At 41.3% G+C, this 26975-nt stretch overlaps 1 protein-coding gene and 1 long non-coding RNA gene across 3 annotated transcripts; one reads left to right on the top strand and one right to left on the bottom strand.

Moving 5' to 3' along the window:
* Window positions 1-4524: 4524 nt before the first annotated feature.
* On the bottom strand, window positions 4525-14556 carry LOC148114803 (uncharacterized). The gene is made up of 2 exons (XR_015733544.1): window positions 14423-14556; window positions 4525-7227 (listed from the first exon to the last, which is right to left on the bottom strand). It is a non-coding gene; the product is annotated as an uncharacterized LOC148114803 (long non-coding RNA).
* On the top strand, window positions 14514-26486 carry WDR55 (WD repeat domain 55). Of its 2 annotated transcripts, none has more exons than XM_034411648.3 (8): window positions 14514-14587; window positions 16133-16281; window positions 20058-20158; window positions 21268-21355; window positions 21952-22131; window positions 22734-22833; window positions 23352-23521; window positions 24203-26486. In XM_034411648.3, the coding sequence occupies exons 1-8, from the start codon at window positions 14570-14572 to the stop codon at window positions 24522-24524; spliced, it is 1128 nt and encodes a 375-aa protein (XP_034267539.1). In that variant the 5' UTR covers window positions 14514-14569; the 3' UTR covers window positions 24525-26486. The 2 variants fall into 2 exon arrangements, with proteins under 2 accessions (XP_034267539.1, XP_034267538.1); XM_034411647.3 differs by lacking the exon at window positions 14514-14587 and adding an exon at window positions 14638-15024.
* The last annotated feature ends 489 nt before the right edge of the window (window positions 26487-26975 follow it).

Raw genomic sequence — 26975 nt, 5'->3', positions numbered from 1 at the left:
TCCAGTCTTTTTCCTTCCAAACCAATCACTTGCTAGAGTCAAAGCTGCTGCTTCATAATATAACTGTAGGTTTGGAAGTTTAAGACCTCCTCTTTCTGGAACATCTTGCATAATTTTCAATTTCACTCTCGGTTTTTTCTCGTTCCAGACAAACTTATTCACTCCAGTTTGCCACACTTTCAGTTGTTTATCACTTTTAAGCACCGGAATCATTTGAAACAGAAAAAGAAATCTTGGCAAAATGTTCATCTTAACTGCTGCTATTCTTCCAAGTAAAGACAGCTGCAGTTTTTTCCAAGTCTCCATATCTTTCTGCACCTCTCGCCACAACACCTCATAATTATTTTGAAACAGTTTCATATTTGATTCTGCAACCTGAACTCCTAGATATTTTACCTTTGGTACAATCTCAAAACCTGCCCTCCTTTCAAGCTCGTGTTTACGATCTTGTGTCATATTTTTAACTATCATCTTAGTTTTTTTCTGGTTCAGTCTAAAATCCGAAACTTTACCATAGTCTTGTATAATGTCCTTCATCTGGATTATTGATTCCATTGGCTGTGTTAGGGTAACAACCAGATCATCTGCAAATGCCTTTATCCTGTAATCCTCTTGCCTTATCATTATACCTTTCAAGATATTAGAGTCCCGTATTGTATTTAACAAGACTTCTAGTGTTAGAATAAATAACAGTGGGGATAACAGACATCCCTGTCTTGTTCCTTTTTCAATTTTAAACTCTGTTGTCAAACTTCCATTAATCATAATCTGTGCCTTTTGTTCTTGGTAAATTGCTGAGACCGCTTGTATAAATTGATCCCCAAAGTCCATCTTTTTTAAAGTCTTTAATAGAAAATTCCAATCCACTCTATCAAAGGCCTTTTCCGCATCCAAAAAGACCAGCACTGCAGGTACCTGTTTATTCCTCTCAAGATATTCCAATAAGTCTATTACTTGCCTTACATTATCCTTCATATATCTACCCTCGATAAATCCCGCTAGATCATCATGAATCACCTTTTGGATTACTGGCATCAACCTGTTGGCTAGTACTTTTGCATAAATTTTATAATCAGTATTCAGAAGAGATATTGGTCTATAATTCTCCGGTTTTTTAGGACCTGCTTGCTCTTTTGGTATCAAAGAAATATAAGCTGTTGTCCATGATGGGGGTATTTTACCCCCTTGTTGAATATTACAAAATAGATCTCTAAGTTGTTCCACCATTTCTGCTTGCAAAGTTTTATAATACACTGCAGTCAAACCATCCGTTCCAGGAGCTTTAGCTGTTTTTAATTGTTTAATTGCTACTATTATCTCCTCCTCTGTTATAGGATAATTCATTCTTTCCTTTTGTTGGTCAGTAATTTTTGTAACTCTTTTATTATCTAAGTATTTTCTATAAGTCCATTCTGCACATCATCTTTAGCATATAGTTTAGTATAATAGTCCACAAAAGCTTCTTTAATTAATTTTTGTTGAAAGATTTCTTTCCCTCCAATATCAATACTATCAATAGTCCGTATACTCTGCTTTTTCCTTAATGTGTAGGCCAACGATCTGCCCGGTTTATTGGCATTACAAAATGTATTATGCTTCGCATATTGTAAGTTTGTTGCAACTTGTTCCGCCATAAGCATTTGAAATTGGTCTTTCAAAAGTTTTATAACACCACGTATTCTTTCATCTGTTGGGTTTTTAATAAGTAGCTGTTCTTTGTTCTTTATTTCTACTTCCAATTCAGATCTTTTCTTTTGTCGAATCAATCTATGTTTAGAGTTCATATAAATGAGCACCCCTCTCATATAAGCTTTGCTCGCATCCCACACAATTTCAATTGGGGTACCTTTATTCAAATTTATTTCAAAAAATTCTTTCAAGTGCTTTTTAAGTTCTATTATATTTTTTTCATATCTGAACAAGTTTTCATTTATTCTCCAAGAGCGTCGCTCAGTCTTACCCATCTCAATTTCTATCCATACTGGGCTATGGTCGGTCAAAGTTCTTGGGAAAATCTTTGTTCTTTTTGTCTTAACAAGTAAATCATCTGACAACAAAATAAAGTCAATCCTAGAGAAGGATCTATGTCTGTCGGAAAAAAAAGTATAGTCCAATTCTTTTGGATTATGTATTCTCCAAATATCTTTTAATTCCAAATCTTCTTTCATATCAAAAAAAGTCTGTGGTAATCTGATCCTGGATTTCGCCAAACTCTTTTTATCTAGTTTAGAATCAATTACTCCATTCCAATCTCCCATAATTAAAATAGATCTATAGTCCCATTGCAGTATTTTAGTATGTAACATTTTATAGAAATGATCCTGTTGTTGGTTGGGAGCATAAATTCCAATCAAAAGAATTTGGCCATTTACTGTAAGCAATTCAATTGCTATAAACCTACCATCTTCATCTGCTTCTATAATTTTAGCTGTTAGTCTTTTGTTTACATAAATAACCACACCATTCTTTTTTTGCAAAGTTGAAGATATAAAATGTGTTCCTAATTTAGAGTTTATCAAGTATTTTTGATCTTGAGTTGTGATATGAGTTTCTTGTAAACAAATTATATCATTGTTAAATTGTCTCAAGTATGCAAATAACTTCTTCCTTTTCTGTACTGAGTTCAACCCATTCACATTCCAGGATAAACACTTAATTGTCATCTTTATCTTTCTGAAGCAACGAGCAGAATAACCGAATATCTTCCGGAATCTTCGGTCTTGCTCCCCCCATGGCTTCAGTCTCTTGTGTAGTACTCTTAGCTCCCTTTTTATATTGTCTTTCCTGTTGTTGCTTTTCTTTTAGTTGCTTAGATTTTGCACGAGTTATACGCTGATCTTTAACTTCAACCATCCGAACCGGGTCCAAGATTGGAGAAGATTCTAACAGGGGCTCCTCCAAGAAACCTCCTACAGCACCCTGCGTTTCCTCTAACTCCACCTGCTTAGACTGTTCTTGCAATTCTTGCTGGAGTTGCTTCTTGTCACTCTCCTTAATCTCCAACACTGTAGATGTACGTGGAGATGGTGTTCTTTCTTTAAAAATAGTAGTATAAAAATGCTCCGCCTTCTCCACAGTATTCAAATGATGTCTTTCTCCCTTATACTTCAAAATTATGCCAGTTGGGGCATCCCACTGGAATGGTATCTCTTGTTTTTTCAGTTCGTTTACTAGAAAGCCAAAATCTTTTCTGGCTTTCAGCATTTTAGGTGGTAGTTCTTTGTAAACTCCAATTTGTGCGCCCCCCACTTGCACAGAGGTGAGAAAAGATTTTTGCAGGATGTCATTTCTTATTGCTCTGTCTGTAAAATATATCACCACATCTCTAGGCAATTGTCTTTGTCTGGCCACCCAGGAATTCACTCTATAAATTTTGTCTATTTTGTAAAAAAACACATCAGGATTAATTTTTAATATCACTGCCAAGGCCTCAGCCAGGGCCGGATTTAGATGAAAAGAGGCCCTAGGCTATTCCACTTATGAGGCCCTTTCACCAGTGGTGGGATTCAATTTTTTTAACAACAGGTTCTGTGGGCGTGGCTTAGTTGGGGGTGTGGCTTGGCAATCATGTGACTGGGTGGGCATGGCTAGCTGGTCACGTGACTGTGTAGGCATAGGTAGCTCGTCATGTGACCGGGTGGGCGTGGCTATGTGCATAGGGACTACTCAGAGGGCTGGAAAAAGTAATTTCTGACTGGGCCTCGCACTTTTGACCGGTCCTCACACTTATGACCATCCTCACATTTATGCCCATGCAGCTTTCTTAACAACCATGTCACTCATTTCACAACTGCTTCTCTTCACCATGGTGACAAGATAGGGCAAAAACGTAAAATGTGAGGACAGTCGTAAGTTCGAGGACTGGTCAAAAGTGCGAGGACCAGTCAAAAATAACTTTTTCAGCCCTCTGAGTAGTCCATATGCACAAAAGGACTACCCAGAGGGCTGAAAAAAGTGATTTCTGACAGGTCCTCGCACTTTTGACCGGTCTTCGCACTTATGACTGGTCATCATTTATGCCCATTGTAGCATTCTTAACAACCATGTCACTCATTTCACAACTGCTTCTCTTCACCATGGTGACAAGATAGGGCAAAAACGTAAAATGTGAGGACAGTCGTAAGATCGAGGACTGGTCAAAAGTGCGAGGACCAGTCAAAAATAACTTTTTCAGCCCTCTGAGTAGTCCATATGCATAAAAGGATACAGCAATAGAGAGGGATGAAGGAAGGGAAGGGAAATTAGAGTAGGAGGGAGGGTAAGAGAGGGAGGAAGAGAGGAGGAGAAGGAGAAAGGAAGAGGAAGTAGGGAGGAGAAGAAGAGGGGGAGGAAGAGAAAGTAAGAAGGAAAGAAAAGAGAGAGGTGGTAGGTTTGAGGAGAAAGATTGCTGTACAATAAAAAAATGAAAGGGAAGAAAGCCAACCCCAAACAAATATAAAGATATTAAGATAAAGAATGAATTGTTAAACTTTAAAGAATAAAAGAGAACAAATATGAATAAATAACAATAATTAGAAACACACATACAAACATACAATGTATTTTCTTTGAACAGAGTATTTGGCCGGTTCACAAATTTAAACAGTGTTTAGTTATTTCAATTAAATTTACAATTTCTATATTTCCTTTTTGCCATATTTATTCCTCATCTATTTTTGTAAAAAACCAATATTACCCTTCATCCTCATCTCTAATCTTAATCAAATTCAATTTTTCCCTTCTATTCTATATTATACCCCTTCCCATTGTCATCTATTTTTATATCCATCCTCACATTGGTTAATTATGTAATATTAGTTGTTTAATATAAATCAATTAGTTATATAACTACCTTTTTTGTATATTAATATGAACATGAATATTCCAATTATTTCCATGCAATCCAATTTCTTACAAATCAATTAATTATATTTATCAATAATAATAAACCAAATAATTTCCCCCATATATTCCTCCAAACCACAATTTAATCATTTCTGCTTTCAGAAATATACAATTAATAATATCTCAGTTATTACAATTCCCTAGTTAAATAGAGCTTTTTTTCTTTTGTGTTTTAAAATCCTGAACTCTCCTCTTTTTCCCTAAATTTCCCATTGTTTGCACCTACCTTTTTTGGTGAGGAAAAAGAAAAGAATTCTGCCTGCCTAATTTTCCAACCTTGCAGCAACAGCAAAGCAGTTTCAGTTTCTTTTCTCAGCATAGCTGGGGAAAAAAATCAGCACTCTTTGCAAGGAAGCAGAAGAGCCCTGAGCAAAACAGCTGAGACAAATCAGCTGAGAGCCGGGAGGCCAATTAGCCTATGCTGAAGCTCCGTGGGCCAATAAAATTACAAAAAAAACATCGAACCCTTTGTTAAATTGCTGGCTCCCCCGCCCCTCGCCCACCACTATTTATTGGCAATAAATAGTGGTGCGGAGGGGCGGGGCAAGCCAGCAATTTAACAAAGGGTTCAGCTGCACCACTGGCTCTAGGGCGGCCCTTTGAAGCCCCGCGGCAAGAATTTGAAGTTTTTTTTTCCTCTAGCCATCAGCTGGGACTCCGGAGGCAGCAATAGATTGAGAGTGGGCAGGGTAAGCGAACGGCCGGCGATCCAACAGAGCAGAGAGTGAGGGTGAGTGAAGGCGTGGAAGCTGCTTTCTCCATCCTGCTGTCTTGTGTCCGGAGCCGGTGGGGAACCACGTGGCAGCCCACGTGGATCCCAGGCAGCGGAACTCAGGCTAGGGAAGGGGTGGGCAATTGTGGCTCTTTTACAACCTGTGGCCTTCAACTCCCAGAATTCCTGAGACAGCCAAGCTGTCTCAGGAATTCTGGAAGTTGAAGGCCACAGGTTGTAAAAGAGCCACAATTGCCTACTCCTGGCTACGGTAGGCTGGTGCCGCGCGGGTGGGAGGCGAGGGGTGGGCGAGCCAGCAATTTAACAAAGGGTTCGGCCGAACCCCCAGAATCCCACCACTGTGTAGGCCCCTCTTGATCTTGAGGCCCTAGGCTGAAGCCTAGTTAGCCTATAGGAAAATCCGGCCCTGGCCTCAGGACAAGTCTGTCTCAAATCCTGTCTGTCATCCTCTCTGATTCCTCGAAGCCTTATAGCAAATTCCATTGCCCTGAATTGCATCATTACAATTTCGTTTTCAACTCTCTGCATTTTATCATCAACATCAGAAATTTTATAATCATTGTCTTTCATTTTAACATTGACTTCTGAGTTAAATTCTTCCACTTTAGAGTCCACTTTAATAATAAATTCTGCAAGGCCAGATGCCACATCTGATATTTTTTTAGTCACCTTGCCATAATCCTGTTTCACTATATCTTTGATTTCATTAATTTCCTGCATAATTTCCTGTTGAGATTTTTGAAGTTTATCATCTATTTCCTGTTGAGATTTTTGAAATTTATCATCCAAAACCTGAGATATAAATTCTTTTAAATTTTCAAAGTCGAAGTCTTTTTTCTGAGTTTGTTGGACAGAGGGAAGCTGTGATTCATGTTTGTGTGTGGGGGATCCCCCCCTGCTGCCTTTCCTTCCTGCTTCTTTGAAGCCATCCTGCCATGTAGGTTAGTTTTTCTGAAAAGGGAAATCCTTTTTCCTTTTCCACCTCCACAAAGGCTTCTAAAAAAGTCCCCCAGGTTTAATCAGATAGAAGCTAAACTGAGCAAACTTAGATTTTAAAGAAATTTTTTTTCCTCTTCTCCTATTCCTCTGTGTTACAGGCAGAGTAACTTTGTAACTGATCAAAGTAGCTTCACAGAATCACTTTCACTAGCTTGTTAGCTCAGCTGCTGGGCGCCATGTTTTTTCAAATCAATTTCACACGATCATACTTTCTCTTAATTTAAAAAGTCAGCAAAGCATCAATACTTGCAGTTTTCAAGTTTGGGGGTTCAAGTTGATACTTCCGCTGATTATTAAGGTTGGTTTCATTCAGATAAGACGTTTGCAGCAGCCAGCTTGTTCTGCGGAGAGCAGAGTCGTCCCACGCCGTCCGGAGTCTGGTAAGTTGAACGGGAGCCGCACCTGTTTCCTCCCCAGCAGCGATTCTCTGGGGGCTCACAGGGGCTCAACCAGTGCCTTGCCTTCTCTCCTCCTGTAATCCTTCGGATTTTTGGAGTATTCAAGCCGCTTCTGGGTATCGAAGCGGCTCTACAGACAGCGGGGCTGGCGGTCCTTAAAAGGAGACCGTCTTCGCTGGCAGCGAACAAACCGGAACTTCCTAGAATCCTGAACTTTGATATACAGAATGACAATATTGGGTTAAACAGCGGGCTAAACAGTGGTGAAATAAAAAAAAAAGAGAAAAGAGAGAGGGAACAATTGGAAACATAGGGCAAAATAGGAGAGATCAGGATTTTAAAGTGCAGGAAACAAGGGGAAAGAAAAAGGTAAAAATAAAATTGAAAAGGGAGAAGAGAAAGAAATGAAAGAAGAATTTGAGGTATACATTTAGAATTGAGATGTGAATGGTAGCAAGAAATAATGGTAAAGTATAATATGGTGAAAATGAATTGTACAATAATTGGCATATTATCATTTATATTTTTGAAATCTAGATAATGATGAATTTTGTTTTTGTTTCTTTTTTGAGAAATATGAATAAGTTTAAAATGTAATAATTGAAATACTGTTAATGGTTTATGGTGGTGTGTATAAAAATGATCAAGTGAGGATTTGAAACAATACATAGGGGAAGCAAGTAGAGGATAACAGTCAGAATATTTTTAAATTTAATTAAGGAAATTATAATAGATGAAATATTTTTAATGGTATATTGTGATGAAAGTAGAAATGATTAAGATATGGTTCTGAGGATCATATGGAGAAATTATTTGATGTATGAAAATGCCTTGGTAGTACAAGGGTTTAAGGCACCCTGTTATTAAGCTGTTTAAGACCAGCTGCCTGCAATTACTGCAGGGTTCGAATCTCGCCAAGGCTCAAGGTTGACTCAGCCTTCCATCCTTTCTAAGGTAGGTGAAATGAGGACCCAGTTTGTGGGGGCAATAAGCTGACTTTGTATAAATATACAAAAGGATGAAGGCTATTGCTGAGCACATTGTAAGCCGCCCTGAGTCTTCGGAGAAGGGCGGCATATAAATCAAATTAAAAAAAAATAAAAAATGGAACTAATTGGAACTAATTGTTTATACTCTTTTTTTTTCTCTTTTTCTTTAAGTGTTTGAATATATAAATGGAAAAGATATTTATATAAGTAACTGATTATATTAAAATGTTGGACTGTATTACTTAAGAAAATGTAAGTTATAATTTATTTTTATTTTATTTTATTTTATTTCCAATTTATATACCGCCCTTCTCCCTGAGGATTGAGGGCGGTGTACAGCCAGAATTAAGAACATGAAATACAAATATTAAAAAACAATTAAAATATATATAAATTTGGCCCCAAAATTAAAAATCACAAACCAATTAAAACATTTAAAAATTTCTTCTTAAGCCAGCCCGGCTTGCTGGAAAAAGTGGGTTTTAAGGGCACGGCGGAAGGCACTGAGGTCTTGGATTCTCCTTATCTCTGGGGGCAACTGATTCGAGAGGGTAGGTGCCCCCACAGAGAAGGCCCTCCCCCTGGGGGTCACCAGCCTACATTGTTTGGCTGATGGTACCCTGAGGAGGCCCTTTCTGTGGGAGCGCACGGGTCGATGGGAGGTCGTCGGTAGCAGCAGGCGGTCTCGAAGATAGCTAGGCCCTATGCCATGGAGCGCTTTAAAGGTGATGACCAACACCTTGAAGCGCACCCAGAAGACCACCGGGAGCCAGTGCAGCTTGCGCAGAAGAGGTGTTACATGGGAGCGCCATGCTGCTCCCGTCACTACCCGCGCTGCTGCGTTTTGGACCAGTTGGAGCCTCCGGGTGCTCTTCAAGGGGAGCCCCATGTAGAGAGCATTGCAGTAGTCAAGGCGAGAGGTGACGAGGGTGTGAGTGACTGATCAAGAAAGGGCCGCAACTGGCGAATCAGGCGAACCTGACAAAAGGTCCCCCTGGTTACAGCCGTCAGATGTTCCTCCAAGGACAGCTGCATATCCAGGAGGACTCCCAGATTGCGAGCCCTTTCTGTGGGGGCCAAAGACTCGCCCCCAATAGTCAGCGATGGAGTCAACTGACTATATCGGGATGCCGGGAGCCACAGCTACTCAGTCTTGGAAGGGTTGAGCTTGAGCCTGTTCCTCGCCATCCAGATCCGCACAGCCTCCAGGCACTGGGACATCACTTCAAGGGCATCATTGGGGTGGCCTGGGGTGGAGATGTACAGCTGGGTGTCATCAGCGTACTGGTGGTATCTCACCCCGAAGCCACGGATGATATCGCCCAGCGGCTTCACATAAATGTTGAACAGAAGGAGCGAGAGGACAGATCCCTGCGGCACTCCACAGATGAAAGGCCTCGAGGTCGACCTCTGCCCCCCTGCCAACACAAACTGCGACCGGTCGGAGAGAAAGGAGGAGAACCACTGCAACACGGTGCCTCCCACCCCCAACTTTTCCAGCCGGTGCAGCATGATACCATGGTCGATGGTATCAAAAGCCGCTGAGAGATCTAACAGGACCAGAACAGAGGAGCAACCCCTGTCCTGAGCCCTCCAGAGATCATCAACCAACGTGACCAATGCCGTTTCCGTGCTGTGCCCAGACCTGAAACCCAACTGGAACGGATCTAGATAAGATGTTTCCTCCAGGAATTGTGGAAACTGTCGCGCGACCACACTCTCAACAACCTTCGCCATGAAGCGAAGGTTGGAGACAGGACGGTAGTTGGCCAATATTGCTGGATCCAGGGACGGCTTCTTGAGGAGAGGCCTCACCACCGCCTCTTTCAAGGCAGCGGGGAAGTGACCCTCACTCAACGAAGCGTTGATAACACCCTGGAGCCAGCCTCGTGTAACCTCCTGGGAAGCCAGTACCAACCAGGAGGGACACGGGTCCAGTAAACATGTGGCCGCACTACGTCTCCCCAAAATCCTGTCCACATCATCGGGAGTAATAGCATCAAACTCCTCCCAGGTAACATTCTCAAGACTATTCCTCGTCACCCTGCCCTGATCTACCCAGTCAGAGTCCAAATCCCCCCGGATCTGAGCGATTTTGTCATACAGGTATTGTCCGAAATCCTCCGCCCTGCCTTCCAAGGGATCCTCCCGCACTCCTGGGTGGAGCAGGGAGTGGGTCACCCTAAACAGGGCGGCCGGACGATTCCCTGATGACACAATAGAGGCGGAAAAGTAATTAAACTTTGCCATCTTTATTGCCACTAGGTAGGTCTTAATATGCGACCTTACCAGTGTTCGATCAGATTCAGCGAGACTGGCCCTCCAACCGCTCTCCAGGCATCTTTTCTGGCGCTTCATTTCCCTCAGCTCCTCAGTAAACCAAGGAGCCGCCTGGGATCGGCACTGGGTCAGAGGCCGCAAAGGCACGACTCGGTCCAAGGCCCCCCCAGCCACCCGATCCCAGGCGGCTACCAGGTCCTCGGCCGAGTCATGTGCTAGATGCTCAGGAAATGGCCCAAGCTCCATCTGGAACCTATCAGGATCCATCAGGCGCCAGGGGCATATCCATCTAATTGGGTCCGCCTCCCTGCGGCGGGGGGCTACGGTTCGAAGATCCAGGCGAAGGAGTGAGTGGTCAGTCCATGACAAGGGTTCTATGTCTATATCCCCTATAACAAGACCACTCAACCACTGGCCAGAGACAAAAATCAAGTCCAGAGTGTGACCTCCCCTGTGAGTAGGGCCATGAATTAACTGGGTCAGGTCCATGGCCATCATGGAAGCCATGAACTCCCGAGCCACCTCAGATGTTTCACCAATGGATGGCAAGTTGAAATCACCCATGACTAAAAGCCTGGGTGTATCTACTGCCACCGTGGCTATCACGTCAAGTAGCTCAGGTAGGGCTGTTGCCACGCGGCAGGGAGCCAGGTATGTAAGCAACAAGCCCATCTGAACCCCACGACCCCACCTCACAAGGAGGGACTCACATCCGGCTATCTGAGGCACAGCGGTCTCCCTCAGACCCAGATCCTCGTTAATAATAACCGCCACCCCCCCGCCCCTCCCCTGGGCCCTCAGCTGATGGAATGCTCTAAAGCCTGGTGGGCACATTTCAACCAGAGGGACACCGCCCTCCGGGCCCAGCCAGGTCTTCGTAATACCCGCCAGGTCCGCTCCTCCCTCTTGTATAAGATCGTGAATGAGGGGGGCCTTGTTTACCACGGATCTGGCGTTGCATAGCATCAGCCGAAGGCCCAGATCCTGAGTATCTAAGCCACCTAGTATCCGAGCGGAGCCTTGGGGACCGGGGCAAGCAATTGCTCTCCAACAGCAAGTGCGAGCCCCCAACACATGATATGGTCCCCTGCTCCCGCCATATCTGCCCCTCCCATCTACCGTGCTGATGGTACAACCCTCATAGGTATCGTCCCCCATCCCTTCCCCAATCCCTCGTCCAGCACCCCCCGAATCGTTACCCTGTGCCGGGCTCGGCTCTGACCCTGGTGGATTTCCCCCCCCATCCCCCATAGTCGTCTTCCCAGTTTCTCTAAAAAGATTATTACAAACCCCCCTCCCAGAAGCCCTTAAATTCTTAAAAAATTTCCCTAGAAAACCCCACAAATTCTTCCTTGCTCCATGCCATCACACAGAGAGGGATTCCTCAGGGTGCTGTCAGCCAAGCAATGTCGGCTGGTGACACCCAGGGGGAGAGCCTTCTCTGTGGGAGCTCCTGCCCTTTGGAACGAACTGCCCCCGGAAATACGCAAGATCTCCGACCTCCGTGTGTTTCGCTGTGCCCTTAAGACCCTACTGTTTCGCCAGGCAGGGCTAACTATGTAATTATTTTAAATTGGGAGTTTTAAATTGGGGGTTTTAATCTGGGCCGAAATTGTGTAATATTTTTAATAATTTTAAATTTTGATATTTGTATATTTTTTGTTTTAATAGGCTCTACACCGCCCCGAGTCCTTCGGGAGAGGGACGGTATAGAAATAAAATTATTGTTGTTGTTGTTGTTATTATTATTATTATTATTATTTATTATTATTATTATCATCATCATCATCATAAAATTAATTATTTTGATGGATATAAAAACAGATGACAATAAGAAAGGGTTTAATATAGAATAGAAGGGAAAATTGGAATTTGGTTACAGATGAAAATGAAGGGTAAAACTGGTAAAAAATAGATGAAAATGAACACTATGGCAAAAAAGGAGGTATAGAAATGGTAATTTTAGTTGTAAAGATTAAAAATTGTTTAAATTTGTTAACCGGCCAAATACTCTGATCAGCAAAAATACATTGTATGTTTGTGTGTGTGTATGTGTAAAAAATAAAGAAAAACTGTTTACAAAAAAAATATATGTCCCTGTTCCCAAACAACAGGGACATGCTTCACAAAAAAACATTCTATGTTTATGCCACAAGCAGAGGTTGTAATAAGTGATATGGTTTAGGGTAGAATGTCCATTAGATGGCCCGCCCAGTCCAATTCTCCTGTCCAATGTAAAAATACAATTTATGTACACTATAAAGTATAGAAACCAAAGATACGAAAGATGTAAAGAAGGGGAAAACATAATGTTTAAAAAACTTAGCATTTAAATGCAGCATTATACAGTTATATTGATTAATCTTTACAGTGCAAATGAACCATTTTGTAAAGCAGTATTGATTCAAGATAGTAAATTTATTATAAAATATATTGTAAAAGAATAATCTTTTTTGCCACAACCCAAAATGATATACAATACACTTTGCTATATAATTCAATAACCCATGAAATATATTTAATATTCTTATGACTAATACAGCTAAAACGTGAACCAAATTGTGAAATCTCGAGATCTTTAAATTGCATATACCACTCATTAGCAATTTTAAACAATTCAAATTTACATTGTTTTAAATTGAAATGTTTTAAATTCTTAATTGGCAATAATCTGATCAGTATTAATACTGCTAATTTATCCCACGCCATGACTTTAAAAAATTACCAGTCCCAGTATCTCCCTTTGCAGCCTGGAATTATGGAAATTCAGGGGGATTTTAACAAAAAAAATTTCTGTCAAGACAATAGCTTTTGGAGTTGATCAACTGGATTCTCCAAGGAGAATCTATAAAATGCAAAATGTATGCTCCGGGGTAAAACTATAAAGACAGGAAAGTTTTTAAAAAAACCATTATAATAGCTGTAATTTTTATAAAGTTTTTTTCTTTTAAGCAGATATTTGCCAGTAATTGTTCTCATTCATTCTAGGTTCTCTGAAAGGCCCAATGACTATTACCGTGCTCCTTCATTTCATATCACATCTCACATTCATTCATGTTACACAATTTTCCCCAAACTCATCACTGATTCTTTATTATCAGCAGGTTATAGGTGCCTAGTACAAATTAGTGACAAAAATGATTAAATGTGTGTTATAACATCACAATGCAAATCAAAGTTTTTCAGACTTCTGCCCTAATTAGGTGCAAGAATGCAAGTCACGTTTTTATTGTTCTGATATTGTGTCATTTGTCATAAAAAATGTACTGATATTGTGTCATGTGTCATAAAAATGTACCATAAAAAAATCTGATTACCATGTATTTGTTTTTGTGTAATTTATCCAGGAGAAGGTGGAGCAAGAGACTTTGAATCTTTCTTGCATTTGATAATACTTGTACCATGGTATCAAAATTTGTTGACAGTATCATGTCAAGATATTGGAGTTGAATTTAAATCTGGAGAGACCTGGGTTGACATGATTCCTCTTGTGGGAGAAGTCCATGATTTTTAAGTTTTAGACTTCAGGGAGATGCAATCACTATGTGAGCTATAAAAATAATCGGAAAAGAATTTTTCTAAATGTGGCTTTTTGTTAAGACTCAGCAATAAATATTTGCCTTTGAATTTCAATCTTTGTTAAGTGAGAATGAAGGAGCTTTGCAAACCACAGATATAAAGAAAAGCTCCCATTTCTTTGTCTATGAGATTCTCAGTCATCCAAGTCATGATTGTCCCAAAGGTGCTTTTTCAAGAGGCAACTGGACGTTCTGATTCTTCAGAAGCTTTTTGGATAAGAAGCGAAAAGTCTTCAAAGAAAAAAACAAAGTCCAGTTGCCTCTTGAAAAAACATCTTGGGACTCCCATTTCTTTCTTTCTCCAGAAAGATTAGTTTCTGTTTGTCTTTTAAAGTCCTTGGCTCCGACCAAGGAAAGGAAAGATCAAAACCTATAGATTTAGTAGTCAACATTCTTGATAGGGTTGGTAATTAGGGGATTAAATAAAAATCTTCCTTCCAATTTTTAATCGTTTCTTACTTTTTCTGATGGTTGGGTCCCTGCTGTGCAGTAAACAATATCGACACTGCACATAATGTATGGCTACTTCGGTACACAAAATAACTACAACAGAAGACCAACCTGCATTTCGATAATAAGCACGTCACTTTCTCCTTTCAATTTCCTGGGCTTCCAGAGGAAAAGTGCTCGCCCCGCCTCTCCTTTTGCTGCGCAGGCGTCCGCAGTTCCCAACACGCTTGTGCCCCCAAGCCGACTGCTGTAGTGAAAATGGCTGCGCCTGACGCTGTAAGTATACCACCCTTGTCCTCACGTGGACTTCCCTTTGCCGGGAAAGAGGCCTGCGCGGCTTCCTGTGTCATGGAGCAGCGGTCTGGGAATGTAGGCTTAGGCGATCGAGGAGTAGTCTGTGCGGGAGCTTTGGTGCAGTAGGAATATAGTGCTAGAGGCTATCACGGGATTGCCTTAGAGTTATTGAATTAATATTTATTATTTAGATCCTCAGTTTCGGCATTTCTTCGCGTTTTATGGGACATAGATTACCCTTTGTCCTGAGCCCCAATTCCAAGTATAGTTTTATGGGGAGTAAAGATGGGGAGCTCCCGGCACCGAAGCGGTACAAAAGAAGCACCGGAAGAGGTTGCGCCAGGCAAACCGAAACTGACTCCCTCTCCAGGCTTCCCTACTCTAGCTGTCTCTCCCCCCTCCCCGTCCCCTCCTCCCTGGTATGTATGCATACATGCACGCACGTGTGTACGTATAAATTTATGGAATAGCCTTTACTTGTATAAAGAACTCAAATGTTGCATAGTTCTAGGAGCACTTGATAAAAATTTGGTAAAAAGTACCAGAAACAAGTAAATCAGCTGAACTGTTCTCACGTATTGATCGCTGTTCCTATTCTCTGTGTATGTGTTTATGGCGCTGTAGGCTGATATGATCGTATGTACTGTAGTGATGGTGCTGGAAAATAACCATAAGATTAATATGGTTTTTATTAATACATTAATAAAAAATTGCTAAATCAGTGATGGTGGCTAATGAAATATTGAAAAGAGGATAAAAGGATTCAAAAGCCAATTGGTCTAGTAGTGGTTAAGAAATTGGACTTGAATGTGTACTTCTATAACTATCTGGTTTGGTACAACAACCAAACAGGAGAGGTACAGAGTTCAATGGTTAGCTAAGACTGTAGAAAGAACAATTGCAAGCATCCTGCCTTCCACAGAAGACCTGTATATTGTGCAGGTCATAAGGAGGGCTGAGAAGGTATCTGCAGACCCCTCACATCGTGAACATAAATTGTTTCAATTCCTCCCCTCAGGACAGCACTACAGGGCATTGCAGGCTAAAACACGGAGACATAGGACAGTTCCCTCCCCCTACCCCCCCATCACTCTGCTGAATACCTAATTCTCACAGAACTGTCTAATGTCTATGTATATTTACCCATGTAGTCTGTAGTATTATTGTCTATCCTTATTATCTTCCTTTCTCCCTCCTTTTATTGATGATGATTCTGTTGCTTTGCATGAATACTAAGTGCTTCTGTATCGGAGACAAATTCCTTGTGTGTTGAATCACACTTGGCTAAATAAAGTTCAATTAATTCAATTCAATCTGGGGAAACTTGGGTTGACAGGATTCCTCTTGTGGGAGAAAAATCTAGGGAAGCCTCAGTGGAAAGCAATTTAACTTCTGAAAAAAGTTGGATATGAACTGAATAAACAAACATGAATATATAGTATATGGACTCTGTTAATTACATTAGTAAAGGACTATAAAGATACTATGAAGATTTGATTACTATATCTTATTGTCTACTCCATCCAGGAACATTCAGATGAGAAAGAACTTGGACTGGAGCCTAGACTTCATGATACTCCTGAAGACATTTTCTTTGAGGCAGCAGTAAATACCATTGACTTTCACCCCTCCCGGGACATCATAGCTATTGGAGATGTTGACGGTGATGTCTATGTGTGAGTTCAACTTCTCAGAGAAGTGCACTGGTTGAGCCTTCTTCTTGGGTCATGTATATGGAGATTGTAGAAAAATCTCCCTGGTGCATCAGTAGTTCAATAAGATGGATCTGTGTAAATGTTTAAGAAAGACAAGAAATGTGTGTTTCCATTGTTAGATTTTATGCAGTTGACTAAGAGAAAAAGAGGATTTATGCTTGTATGGTTACAGATTGAGAGAGAGAATGTATATCCATCTCTCTGTATAGAAAAAACATATTTGAAAGGAAGTATCTGTTTAAGAGTATCTCTGTGATGGGTAGTAACAGGAAATGTTTGTAAAACCATTTCCTCACTTGAGATCTAGAGAACCTTGTGGTTTCTTCCAGACATTCCAGAGCTAGTACAGAATCTGTCCTATTTACTGTTATGCTGGGCTGAGTTTAGAAGATCCTGTAGTCACTAGTAGAAATCATACCAAAAAGACAAATAAGATGTGTTGGAGAAAGAGAATATGTAGATGTTGATGTGTGTGATTGTGTATGTATTTATTTAAGCAAGAAGTTGTAATTATATACATGTAGTTAAGAAAGAGGACAGGTTGGTCATTTGGAGAAGGAGACCATTCTACTTTTTTTGGAGGTAGGGGTATTAAGGTGAGTGATTTAAAAGAGAAAGAAGATATCTGTATGTTGAAGAAGTACCTGTTCCTTACAGGAGAGTGGCTCTTTGTGGCTGAGAGCCATGCCCCCTTATCCAAAGTGGAACCAGAGAGACATTAAGGAGAATTTTGGAGAGTAGATATGAGATAGAGCTAGTATGTGGCTAAAGAAGAATAGTTGAGAGTAAAAGACTGCTGTGTATGTATGGGTGGTAATCTCTGTGTAGGATGATGAGGCCTGCTTAAAAAACTGTCTGTCATTGATAGAGGAGTTCTGTGCATAATTGAGAGGAACAGAAGCTTTGTGTACAATTAAGAGACTGAGCGTGTGTGTTTATCTGTAGCTGACAAAGGCAACTGTAGAGGGAAGAAAGCATAGGAAGGGCATCTGTATGACTGACTAAAGCAGGGTTGGCAAACTTGCATCGTCATGGCGGTGTCACGTGATGTATCAGGACTTTTCTCCCCTTTGCTAAACCAGGCATAGGTTTGGCCAGTGCGTGATGCATCCGACCCACAGGCTGTGAGTGTGACAGCCCTGGACTAAAGTCTTTGGGGTATTTGGGTGGATGTCTTTCTGAGAGAGGGGGATCTATTTTTGTGAACAGGCCAGAAAATGTGAAGTTGTGAGAGGAGATTGCAAGTGATCAAAAGAGTTTTGATCCAAGTGTGGCTGAGAGAAAGAAGATGTGGATAGAAGTGCTGGGTATGGTTGAAAAAGGGAGACTGTTTGTAGCAGGACCATCCACAATATTTTATGTGCTAGAAAGAAAATTTCTGCTTATGTGTGAGAGATGGAGAGGATATCCCTGCCTTTATTAATGGGAGATGGGGAGAGAGAGAGAGAGGGAGGGAGGGAGAGAGAGAGAGAGACAAGGGGTCTGTGTACTTGTGACTAAATCAATCAGATTAGAGCAGACAGAATCTGTTGGCTTGGCGCAAAAAAGACATTCAAAGTGCCAAAACATGTTTGTCCCTCTACCGTGTTTCCCTGAAATTAGAACCTGTCCGGATAATAAGCCCAATTTGGATTTCAAACGCACGCGCTAAAATACCCCCCCCTAAAATAACCCCCCCCCAATACTTAGACACATGCGCAGCTGCTGCGCAAACAACACGATGTAAGGAGGTGAGGCCAGAGAGGGGAATGTTGTGGTTCGCCAGCAGCCTGCGGACCTGGCAGCAGAGTCAGATAGTGAGGAGGCTGGGGAGGACAATGGGCCAGTCCTGGAGTCAGGGGAAGGCCCGGACGAGGGCTCTGCATCAGAGGAAGCGATGGGGCCAGGGCCATCTGGGAGTGATGTGCGGATTCCGGAGCCTCCAGAGGCGGACAGCAGAGAGGCAGAGGGAGCCTGTTCCTAGTGCACGCATGAGAAGAGCTACCAGAAGGCAAGAGCAGCTAAAGTAAAAATGATGACTCGGGAGTAAGGCCAAGAGATGATTGGCCCCTCCCATAAGGCTTAAAAGACCAGCAACAGCTCTTGGGCTCTTCGTCGGAAAACAACGTTGATAGATTTGTTTCTTGTCTTGCTGTATTTATTTCTTGTTGGCATCTCCTGCTTCTGAACTTTTGCTAAGAAAAGCCTTTGGCATGTTGCCAAAGTAGAAAGGTTGGTGATAAGGCCGAAGAACTGTGTTATGAAGAATTTGTTTTGAATTAGTTTGGACTATGCTGAGAATGAGTTAATTCTTTTATGTTCCAATAAAATCCGTTTGTTTAGAACTGATTGCGTCTGATAATACCTACTTGGGCCTAGGTCACAACAGGGAAATGGAGGGGGAACATGCCCCACATGCACCTGCCTTCCACATGGAATTGCCTCGCGGAGGCCGCTCCCACAAACCCTAGCTCGTGTGCCCCTTCTCTTAGTGGCGGCCGCAAAGAGCGGCTGCAAAAAAACTCTTGCCAGTCCTAGACCTGTCGATCTGGGACTGGGGGGAAGGGGACTAGCGCCCGAGCTCTGAGCAGTGGCCGGTGCGGGCTGCCTGCGCAGCTATGAAGCGGGATCGGTGTGGCCATTTCTTGCCTGCAGCATTGCCAGCGAGGATCAGGTCAGAGCTGCCGCTGCCACCTAAAATCAGCAGGCCAGATTTGGTGAGCCGGATGCACCGCTGCCACTTGGGAGAAGAAGAGAGAGACAAAGTGCTGCGAGAGAGCCCATTTCTCACGTTCTTCTCTTCCCGGGCGGTGGCAGCGCGTTCAGCTGCCCGAATCTGGCTTGCCGATCTCAGCCGGCAAGGGGGAGTGGCAGGTGGAGAGGGGTGGGGCGGCGGAGAAGCGAGATGTACGGAGCGAGACAGGGCTCCCATTGCTGTCTCTTCTCTCCCCCTCGCCAGGCATGGCAAGAGCTGGAAGTCAGATAAGACATGCATCTGTCAGATCTCTAAAAGTGATACTGCCATTCAAGTGGAGGAAGGGGGAGACTTGGATTCGATTTACTAGCATTGCCTGTGTCATCAGATATTTTGCAACCTATATCCTGGTGCCAAGGAGGCCTGAGATTCCCTTTACCTGCAGGAATTTATATGATAGCCATGTGGGTTGTCTCACTTTAAAGGGTAGTGGTGGGAATGCATGTTTGTTCGGGTTCTCAAAGGAAATAGTAAAGAAAACATCTTCACATTTGTGTATTGGCTAAAATCTGCATTTTGACTTAAAGGGAGGGGTCTCTACCACTTTAATCCTACTGCTTTGCCTAAGGGCATTCAGATTGTGCTTTAGCTGGATGGCTTTCACTTCTGCTTAATAAAAGAATCCTTTTGAACAACTACGTTTCACTTTCTTAAGTTGGAAGGAGAGGTGATCCTTACAGCATCTCACTTCTCCGCTGTGTCTTACCTGACTTCCAGCTCCGAAAAAAGTGTTCAAAATGGGCTGGAAAAGGCCTGAAAATGGAGTGCAGAGAGGCCAAAAACTTTTTTTTGTTGATTTCCTCTTCTAAATTTAGGTGCAGTGTGTCTTATAGTCTGAAAAATATGGTATGTATTCAGTATAAATGAGGTATGTGTGTACGAATGGTAGCAAGAGAAGATGGTTGGCTATATCTGTATTGGTTAAAGGTAGGCACTATTGGGTGCAGGAATTATTTGAACAGGTGCCTGATGCTTTCTTTCCATTTTAAAATCATAATTACAGATACTCATACTCCTGTTTGGAGGGTGAAAACAAAGAACTTTGGTCCTCAGGTCATCATTTAAAATCCTGCCGGAAAATATCCTTTTCGCAAGATGGACAAAGTGAGTGCCCTTTGTTTGCTGCTTTTATGGTTTTTATAATGTTTTTTGAAATACAGATAGTGCTAAGCCCGCAAGGAGAATGACAAGCTTTAAATTAAATTCAACAAAGTTAGTTCATATGCTGATTTCATCTTTAAGTAATAATGCTTCCATATGACGAACTGCACCAGAAAGATGTCAAGGGCACATGTACAAAGACATCAAAGATATCTTTGAAAAGTTGGCATAAATATACTCCATGAAGTAGATGCCACAACTCTTTGCTGAAAGGAGTTTTTCTGCAGCAGGAACAGATGAGGCATTCCAAGAAAGTTAAAATGCCTGGACAGCAGATGTGCATTTAGATACATTTTGTGTCCTATAATTTCTATAGGCATGCTTGATCCCTGAATCATGAAAAGATTATTCTAAGTATTTAAAACAATTTACTTGCTCTAAACAGTGCCCATTTAGTTATATCTTTGGTCTTTCTACGAACACCAATATTTTGGTTTTATAATATCTATAAATATATGATATGAAATACATTTTATAAATCTAAATATAAAATGAATGTTATTTATAAAATAAATATAAAATTAGTAGGAAACAAGCACACAGTGCTGTTTATAAACCTATTGGGGTGAGCAATGGGCATTATTTTTCAGAAATAGTGTACACTTTAAATTGCTTCGAAGATCCAAGATAGGATACTTCACTTGCAGTGGAAAACTGATAGTTACATTCTGTTTGGATATCTTGCATAGTCATGAAAAATCCAACTAGAAGAAACATACCAAGTATAGCTTATCTACTTTGCAGTAGTTATAACAGAACATGCCAGGTGTTTTTTGATTATGTAGCTGATAATATAGGAATCTTTTTGAATCAAGAAATGGCCAACTAGAATGGCACAAGCTGCCTTTCTTTCTGGATTACAGATTGGTAAAGGCTAATGCCTTCAGATTACCTAAAAAAAAGAGAGAGATTAATTTTTTATAAAGGATGTTACATATGTGCAAACCCCATAACCCTCACTCAGGGTGAAGCACTGAAGTACAAAACAGTTAGAAAAAGCCCTTTGGAATTTGATCATGTCATGGTATGGGCTCTCCCCCTCTGTATTCCAGGGCTTTTCACAGTATCCAAGGATAAATCTATCCATATCCTGAATGTGGAGGAAGGCCGTCTTGTGATACGATTCTCCAAGGCTCACAAGTAGGTATCTGAATTATTTACTAGCCATTCTGTAGCCTTGGTAATGAAGCATTTACTGAGGTGCTATATTTTCTACTTACAGTTCTTTATTTCCTTTGTGTTAAGATTCTTGAGCATGAGTTATTTATATATCTCTATATCTCTATATCTATCTATCTATCTATCTATCTATCTATCTATCTATCTATCTATCTATCTATCATGCTTTAATTAACTCAAGGTAGTGAACATATCCAACACAGCTTTGTCCTATTTTCCCCTCAACAACAACTCTATGAGGTAAGTTGGGTTTGAGAGAAAGTGACTGACGCAAGGTCTTTCATGGCTAATGTGGGACTAGAACTCATGGTTTCCTGCTATCCAGCTTGGTACCTTAACCACTAGACCGGGTGTTGGCAATCTGCAGCTCTCGAGCCGCATACATTTGGGCCCTCTGCTGTGGCTCCCTGTTGGGTAATCCCACCACTGGATTCTACTCTTTAGAATTAGTTAATGGTACCTTTGAGTAGAAGAGTTATATGAATAAGGGTTCAAAAATGGGAACAGCTCTACAAATAAGTTATAATGTTGGCTCTTCTACTCTGAAATTTCCACAGCTCAGCTTTGAACAGCCTATTGGTGATAGATGAGCATTTGTTTGCCACAGGAGATGACAGTGGAGTGTTGAAAATATGGGACCTGCGCAAGGGCACATCCATCATGGAAATGAAGCAGCATGAGGACTACATCAGTGATATGATCCTAGATAGAAACAAGAAGCTGCTTCTCACAACCAGGTACTACATTCTCCTGTTCATTCAGTAGACCAATAAGTTACATTTGTATGTTTAGAGTGCAGATGTTTTACAGCAGTTGTTCCTACGGGAAAGATTAAAAGCTTTTAGATAAAAACTATCACCATCTCTTTTGGCGTTATTCTTTTCACTGTTGTAATGGCATTTCACATAAATACAGAGTTATCTATAGCCAGCTCTGAATTGCTAGTGATTATAAATAAAGTTTTTATTAGAATTTGTCAGAAGGCAAATAGATATGTATAAAATTTAGTGATTTAGGAATGGAATGTTCTGGAGAGGTCCAAAACATTCCATTCCCCTTCTGGAACATGCCATTCTGGAGCAGACCAGCAATTTCCAGAAGTAAATTCCTGAAATAGTTTGAAGTATCTCAAAAACTGGAAGTCACTCAGAACATCATACTCAAGCCATCTAACTACTACTAGATAATGGAATTTACTTTCAAAAACTGAGGAGATTTTATATGAGAAAAACAAGAGAGCAGAACATTTTTAGAATTCTCCAGAATTCTCCATTTCTGTCATATTCCAAATAAAGTTTGCTTTATAACTAAATATTATGTACCATTCTATTTCTCGCAGTGGAGATGGAACAATGGGAGTCTTCAATATTAGGAGAAGGCGCTTTCAGCTTCTCTCAGAACCTCAGAATGGAGACTTAATGGCTATATCTCTGATGAAAGTAAGTTCTATTATCTTGCTGCACCTTGGAAAAAAGGCTGTTTGCAGATATGAACCAGTAAGTTACACTATTTCTGAGATGGATGATAGCAAGGTCTTTATGAGAGCCAATTTGGCATAGTGGTTAAGGTATCAGGCTGGAAGCCAGAAGGCCATGAGTTTAAAGTCTACCTTGGATACAAAACCAGCTGGGTGACCTTGGACCAGTCAGTTTCTCTCGGCCCTAGGAAGCAGGCTATGGCAAATCACTTCTGAAAACTTTTAAAGAAAAATGCAGAGATTAGTGCAGGAAGTCACCAGGAGACAACAGGACTGAAAAGGACTTTTAAAAAAAGAATTTAAAGTATTTTCCTGCATTAGTATGATGTTTGATGTCTCTATTCAAGGTAGTATGCTTTAAGCTTTTGATAAATAGGGTTTTTCTATTTTAAATAGCTTTCAAGACCTAGTTCTTAATAACAACAAAAGATATGCTGCTTTTTTTCTGGCTAAACTATGTATTATTTTTCTCCTGCTCAGAGGGGAAGGAAAGTAGCCTGTGGCTCCAGTGAGGGAACGATTTACCTCTTCAACTGGGATGGTTTTGGTGCCACCAGTGACCGTTTTGCACTGAAGGCAGAATCCATAGACTGCATGGTTCCCATAACTGAGAGCATTGTGTGCACAGGTTCCACCGATGGAATCATTAGGTGAGACTGTCATGAGACAAGAAGTTCTTGTGAGAGATGCTAATACTGGAGAGGTACACAAAAACACAGACTGGCTGCAAATGAAACTAGGTAAAATAAGCTCTTCTTAGCAGATGGCCAAAAGCAAACTATAATTTCAAATAAGGTATGACAAAACTCAATATTAAGAGATTGAGAAGATGATCCTTGAAAAATTCTGCCTAGTTTCCTGGGCCAATATATGGCAATATATATATATATAGAAACTAGCTACATAAGAGAGGCGTGCCAGCTCAGTGGTTAAAGAAGCTGGGCTTGTTGGCTGGAAAATTGATGGCTCGGGTTCAAGACCCGAGCGCACGCAACAGGGTGAGTTTCCATTCTTGCCCCAGCTCCTGCCACCTAGCAGTTTGAAAGCATGCAAATGCGAGTAGATAAGTAAGTACCACTTTGGTAGGAAGGTAACAGTGTTGCATGCACCTCAGTGTATAATCATGCCAGCCACATGACCATGGGAGCATTTTTGGACAAACCTTGGCTAAAAAACAGAGATGAGAACTGAATTGAACACTGGTAGGGGAAACCTATGCTTTTATATAAGGGATTATTTTTTTCTAAAAAAGAACTTGGGATATGGCTGGATACCTCTCTCCACAAAGGAACTGGCATTCATTTTGGTAATTAAGCTTTTCTTTGTTTCAGGGCAGTAAATATCTTGCCCAATCGAGTGATAGGAAGTGTCGGGCAGCATATGGGTGAGCCTATTGAACAGCTGGCTAAATGTCATATGGGCCAATACCTGGCCAGCTGTGGCCATGACCAAAAAGTGAAATTCTGGGACATCTCTTCACTTAGTTCAGTGATTGTGGATGATTATAGAAAAAAGAAGAAAAATAAGCAACTGAAGCCTTTAAGTCGCAAAGCATTTGGCAATGGGGAAGATTTCTTTGCAGACTTGAAAGAGGTGGCAGCAGACTTGGAGAAAGAGGAGAATGGTGGACTTTCTGAGACTGACAGCGACTGAAAGACTCACATTGATCTGATTAGAGGCTCATTCCCTCGAAAGGACATTTTGGAAAAACTCAGCTATGCTGTATTTTTCATATTTCAGGATAGTTAAACTTGTGCTCTGTGGGCAAAGCCTTGGTAGCCTAATAGAACTAATAGTACAGAAGAGAGCTAAGATTGCAAGAATTTTCCTAGCTCAGAGAGAAATGGGAGAACATGGTTGCCACTGAAAGGGGAAAGGAAATGTTATCATATGTGGACAGTTAGAATATTAAGAAAGATTTTTTTATGTATCAGTAGAGTTCCTTGCAAACTTCTGTTTCCTCCATGGAGTGATTCTTTTTTTTTGCCACCTGAAATATTTAGGAATCAGGCTATTGCTCCACCTAACAAGTGGATTCCATTTCATTGCTATGGTAATGAAACAGGGATATCACTTAAACTCAGAAGAAAAGAGATTTAAATAATGGATTAAAGTTCATAATGGAACTTGGGAAGTTTCTAAATTATTGTTTTTCTGGGGTTTTATTTAAAGAATAAAAATAGGATATGAAGATGCATCAATTTAATATATTTGTGAACTACCTCAAGTGGATTATAGTCAACAGCCTGTTTGGTCTAGTGGTTAAGGCACCAGGTTAAAAACCAGGAGACTGTGAGTTCTAGTCTCATTTTAGGCATGAAAGTCAAAGACTTCGGGCTGATCGCTCACTCACAGTTCAACACACATCACAGAGGAGTTGTGGGGAAAAAGGAGGGAGTATTGTATGTGTTCTCTGCCTTATGTTATGTATTATAAAAATAATACAGGTGAGATATAAATAAAAAAACCCAGTTAAATACATTTAAGCCCTGTAAAATAAGACTTAATTTAAAAAGAAGAAATAAAACAAACGTTGAAATGCTAGCCTTTCTTACAGGATTTATGCAGATGATGCATTGGTGAAGGATGAGATAGAATATAGAATAATAGGGTTGAATGGACCTTGGATATCTTCTAGTCCACCCCCCTGCCCATTGCAAGAGATTCTATAATCTATATCATTCTGGACTTTCTTTGTTTGATGGAATGGGTATAATGTATTTTATTGTTTGGCTGTTCACCGCCCTGAGTCCTTCGGGAGTAGGGCGGTATACAAATCAAATAAACTAAACTAAACTAAACTAATGTGATCATAGAAAGAATAACAGAATAACAAAACAGAATAATAGAGTTGGAAGGGGCCCCAGAGAACCTCCAGTAGAACCCCCCCCAAAAAAGCAGGAGATGGTCCACTGTTCCCTCCCATGAATTGGCACCCCATCAATTCCAGTAGAGAATAGTTGAAGATACCATAAGAGACCTTCTGGTTATGTAGTTATTTGCTTGTCCTTTTTTTCCTTGGTTTGTGTTTATGGGTACCTTTTCAGAGCATTTCATATCTAGAGATCTTGTGCTCACATTTCAACATTTTATTTCAGCTGAAAATGCTGCCACTGAAATCTCACCATTTCACTGTAAATTTTTAAGTATGGTATTTTGAGTTTTGCAATAGAAGACTAGGGAGCTTAGAGCTGCCAACCACTATTCCAGAGGAAGTAAGTACAGGATAAACCTTGGTTTTGTTTAAGGTACATATATTATTAACCCTGAAGTTGGCCGAACTATGGCCATTTTCTTTTAGTAGCTTTTCTCTAGGGAGGTTTCTCACTGCTTCAGAGCTGACACAGCCTGAGCAAAGGGGCCAGGGAGGGTGTGTGTGTAGAGATAGCTGGGGTGTTGTAGCCTAAATAAAATTCTTTCCCCTGGGAATCAAGGACATTGGTGCAGATGCTCGAAAGGTGGAGACAGGTCACCTAGCTAGTAACTGAACTACATGCTGATTGGACCATGTGACTGAAAACTTTAATTGGGTGTAAAACTGGTGGGAATTTAGAGCCAGTTTTCCACCAAGAATGTGCCAATTTGGTATGCCCCAATAAAATGTTCTTTGAGGAATTTGCCTGTCTCGGAGTTCTTATTGAATGAGATGTATTACATTAAACCAGCTCTCTAAACTCTAAAGCTCCAAACCAGAGTTGCTGTCCAGGGTCTTGAGCTCTGGCGGCTTTTCTGGGCTACCCGGGCAGCGGAAAAGGCTCAGGAAAGATGGAGGAAGGAACCGGAGAAGCTCCGTGTGCTGGCGGGGCCTGCTGCGGAATTGAGGAGAGCCTGACATTCCCCTCAATGCCCGAGTGAGCAGCCATAGCTGAAGTTGAATGCCAACTAGGGGCCCGGGCGAAGGAACAATTCCAACTACCAGCTTCCAAAGAACTTTACTGAGTGGAGGAGGACCTAGAATTCAAACTAGCCTCTCAGGACCAGATGTGGGAGAGACCAATCACATCCACAAAGGAAGCGAGAACGACGATCCTGGAGTGGAGGTCGACGGGACCCCTAGATTCAAATGAGTCGGTGGAATGGAAGTACCAGGCTCATAGCCAAACC

Source organism: Pantherophis guttatus, chromosome 3 (genome assembly GCF_059756535.1).
Source record: "Pantherophis guttatus breed Tessera chromosome 3, ASM5975653v1, whole genome shotgun sequence".
Taxonomy (NCBI): Eukaryota; Metazoa; Chordata; class Lepidosauria; order Squamata; family Colubridae; genus Pantherophis; species Pantherophis guttatus.
The sequence above is the reverse complement of the archived record's forward strand: the minus strand, read 5'-3'. Positions and strand labels throughout refer to the sequence as shown.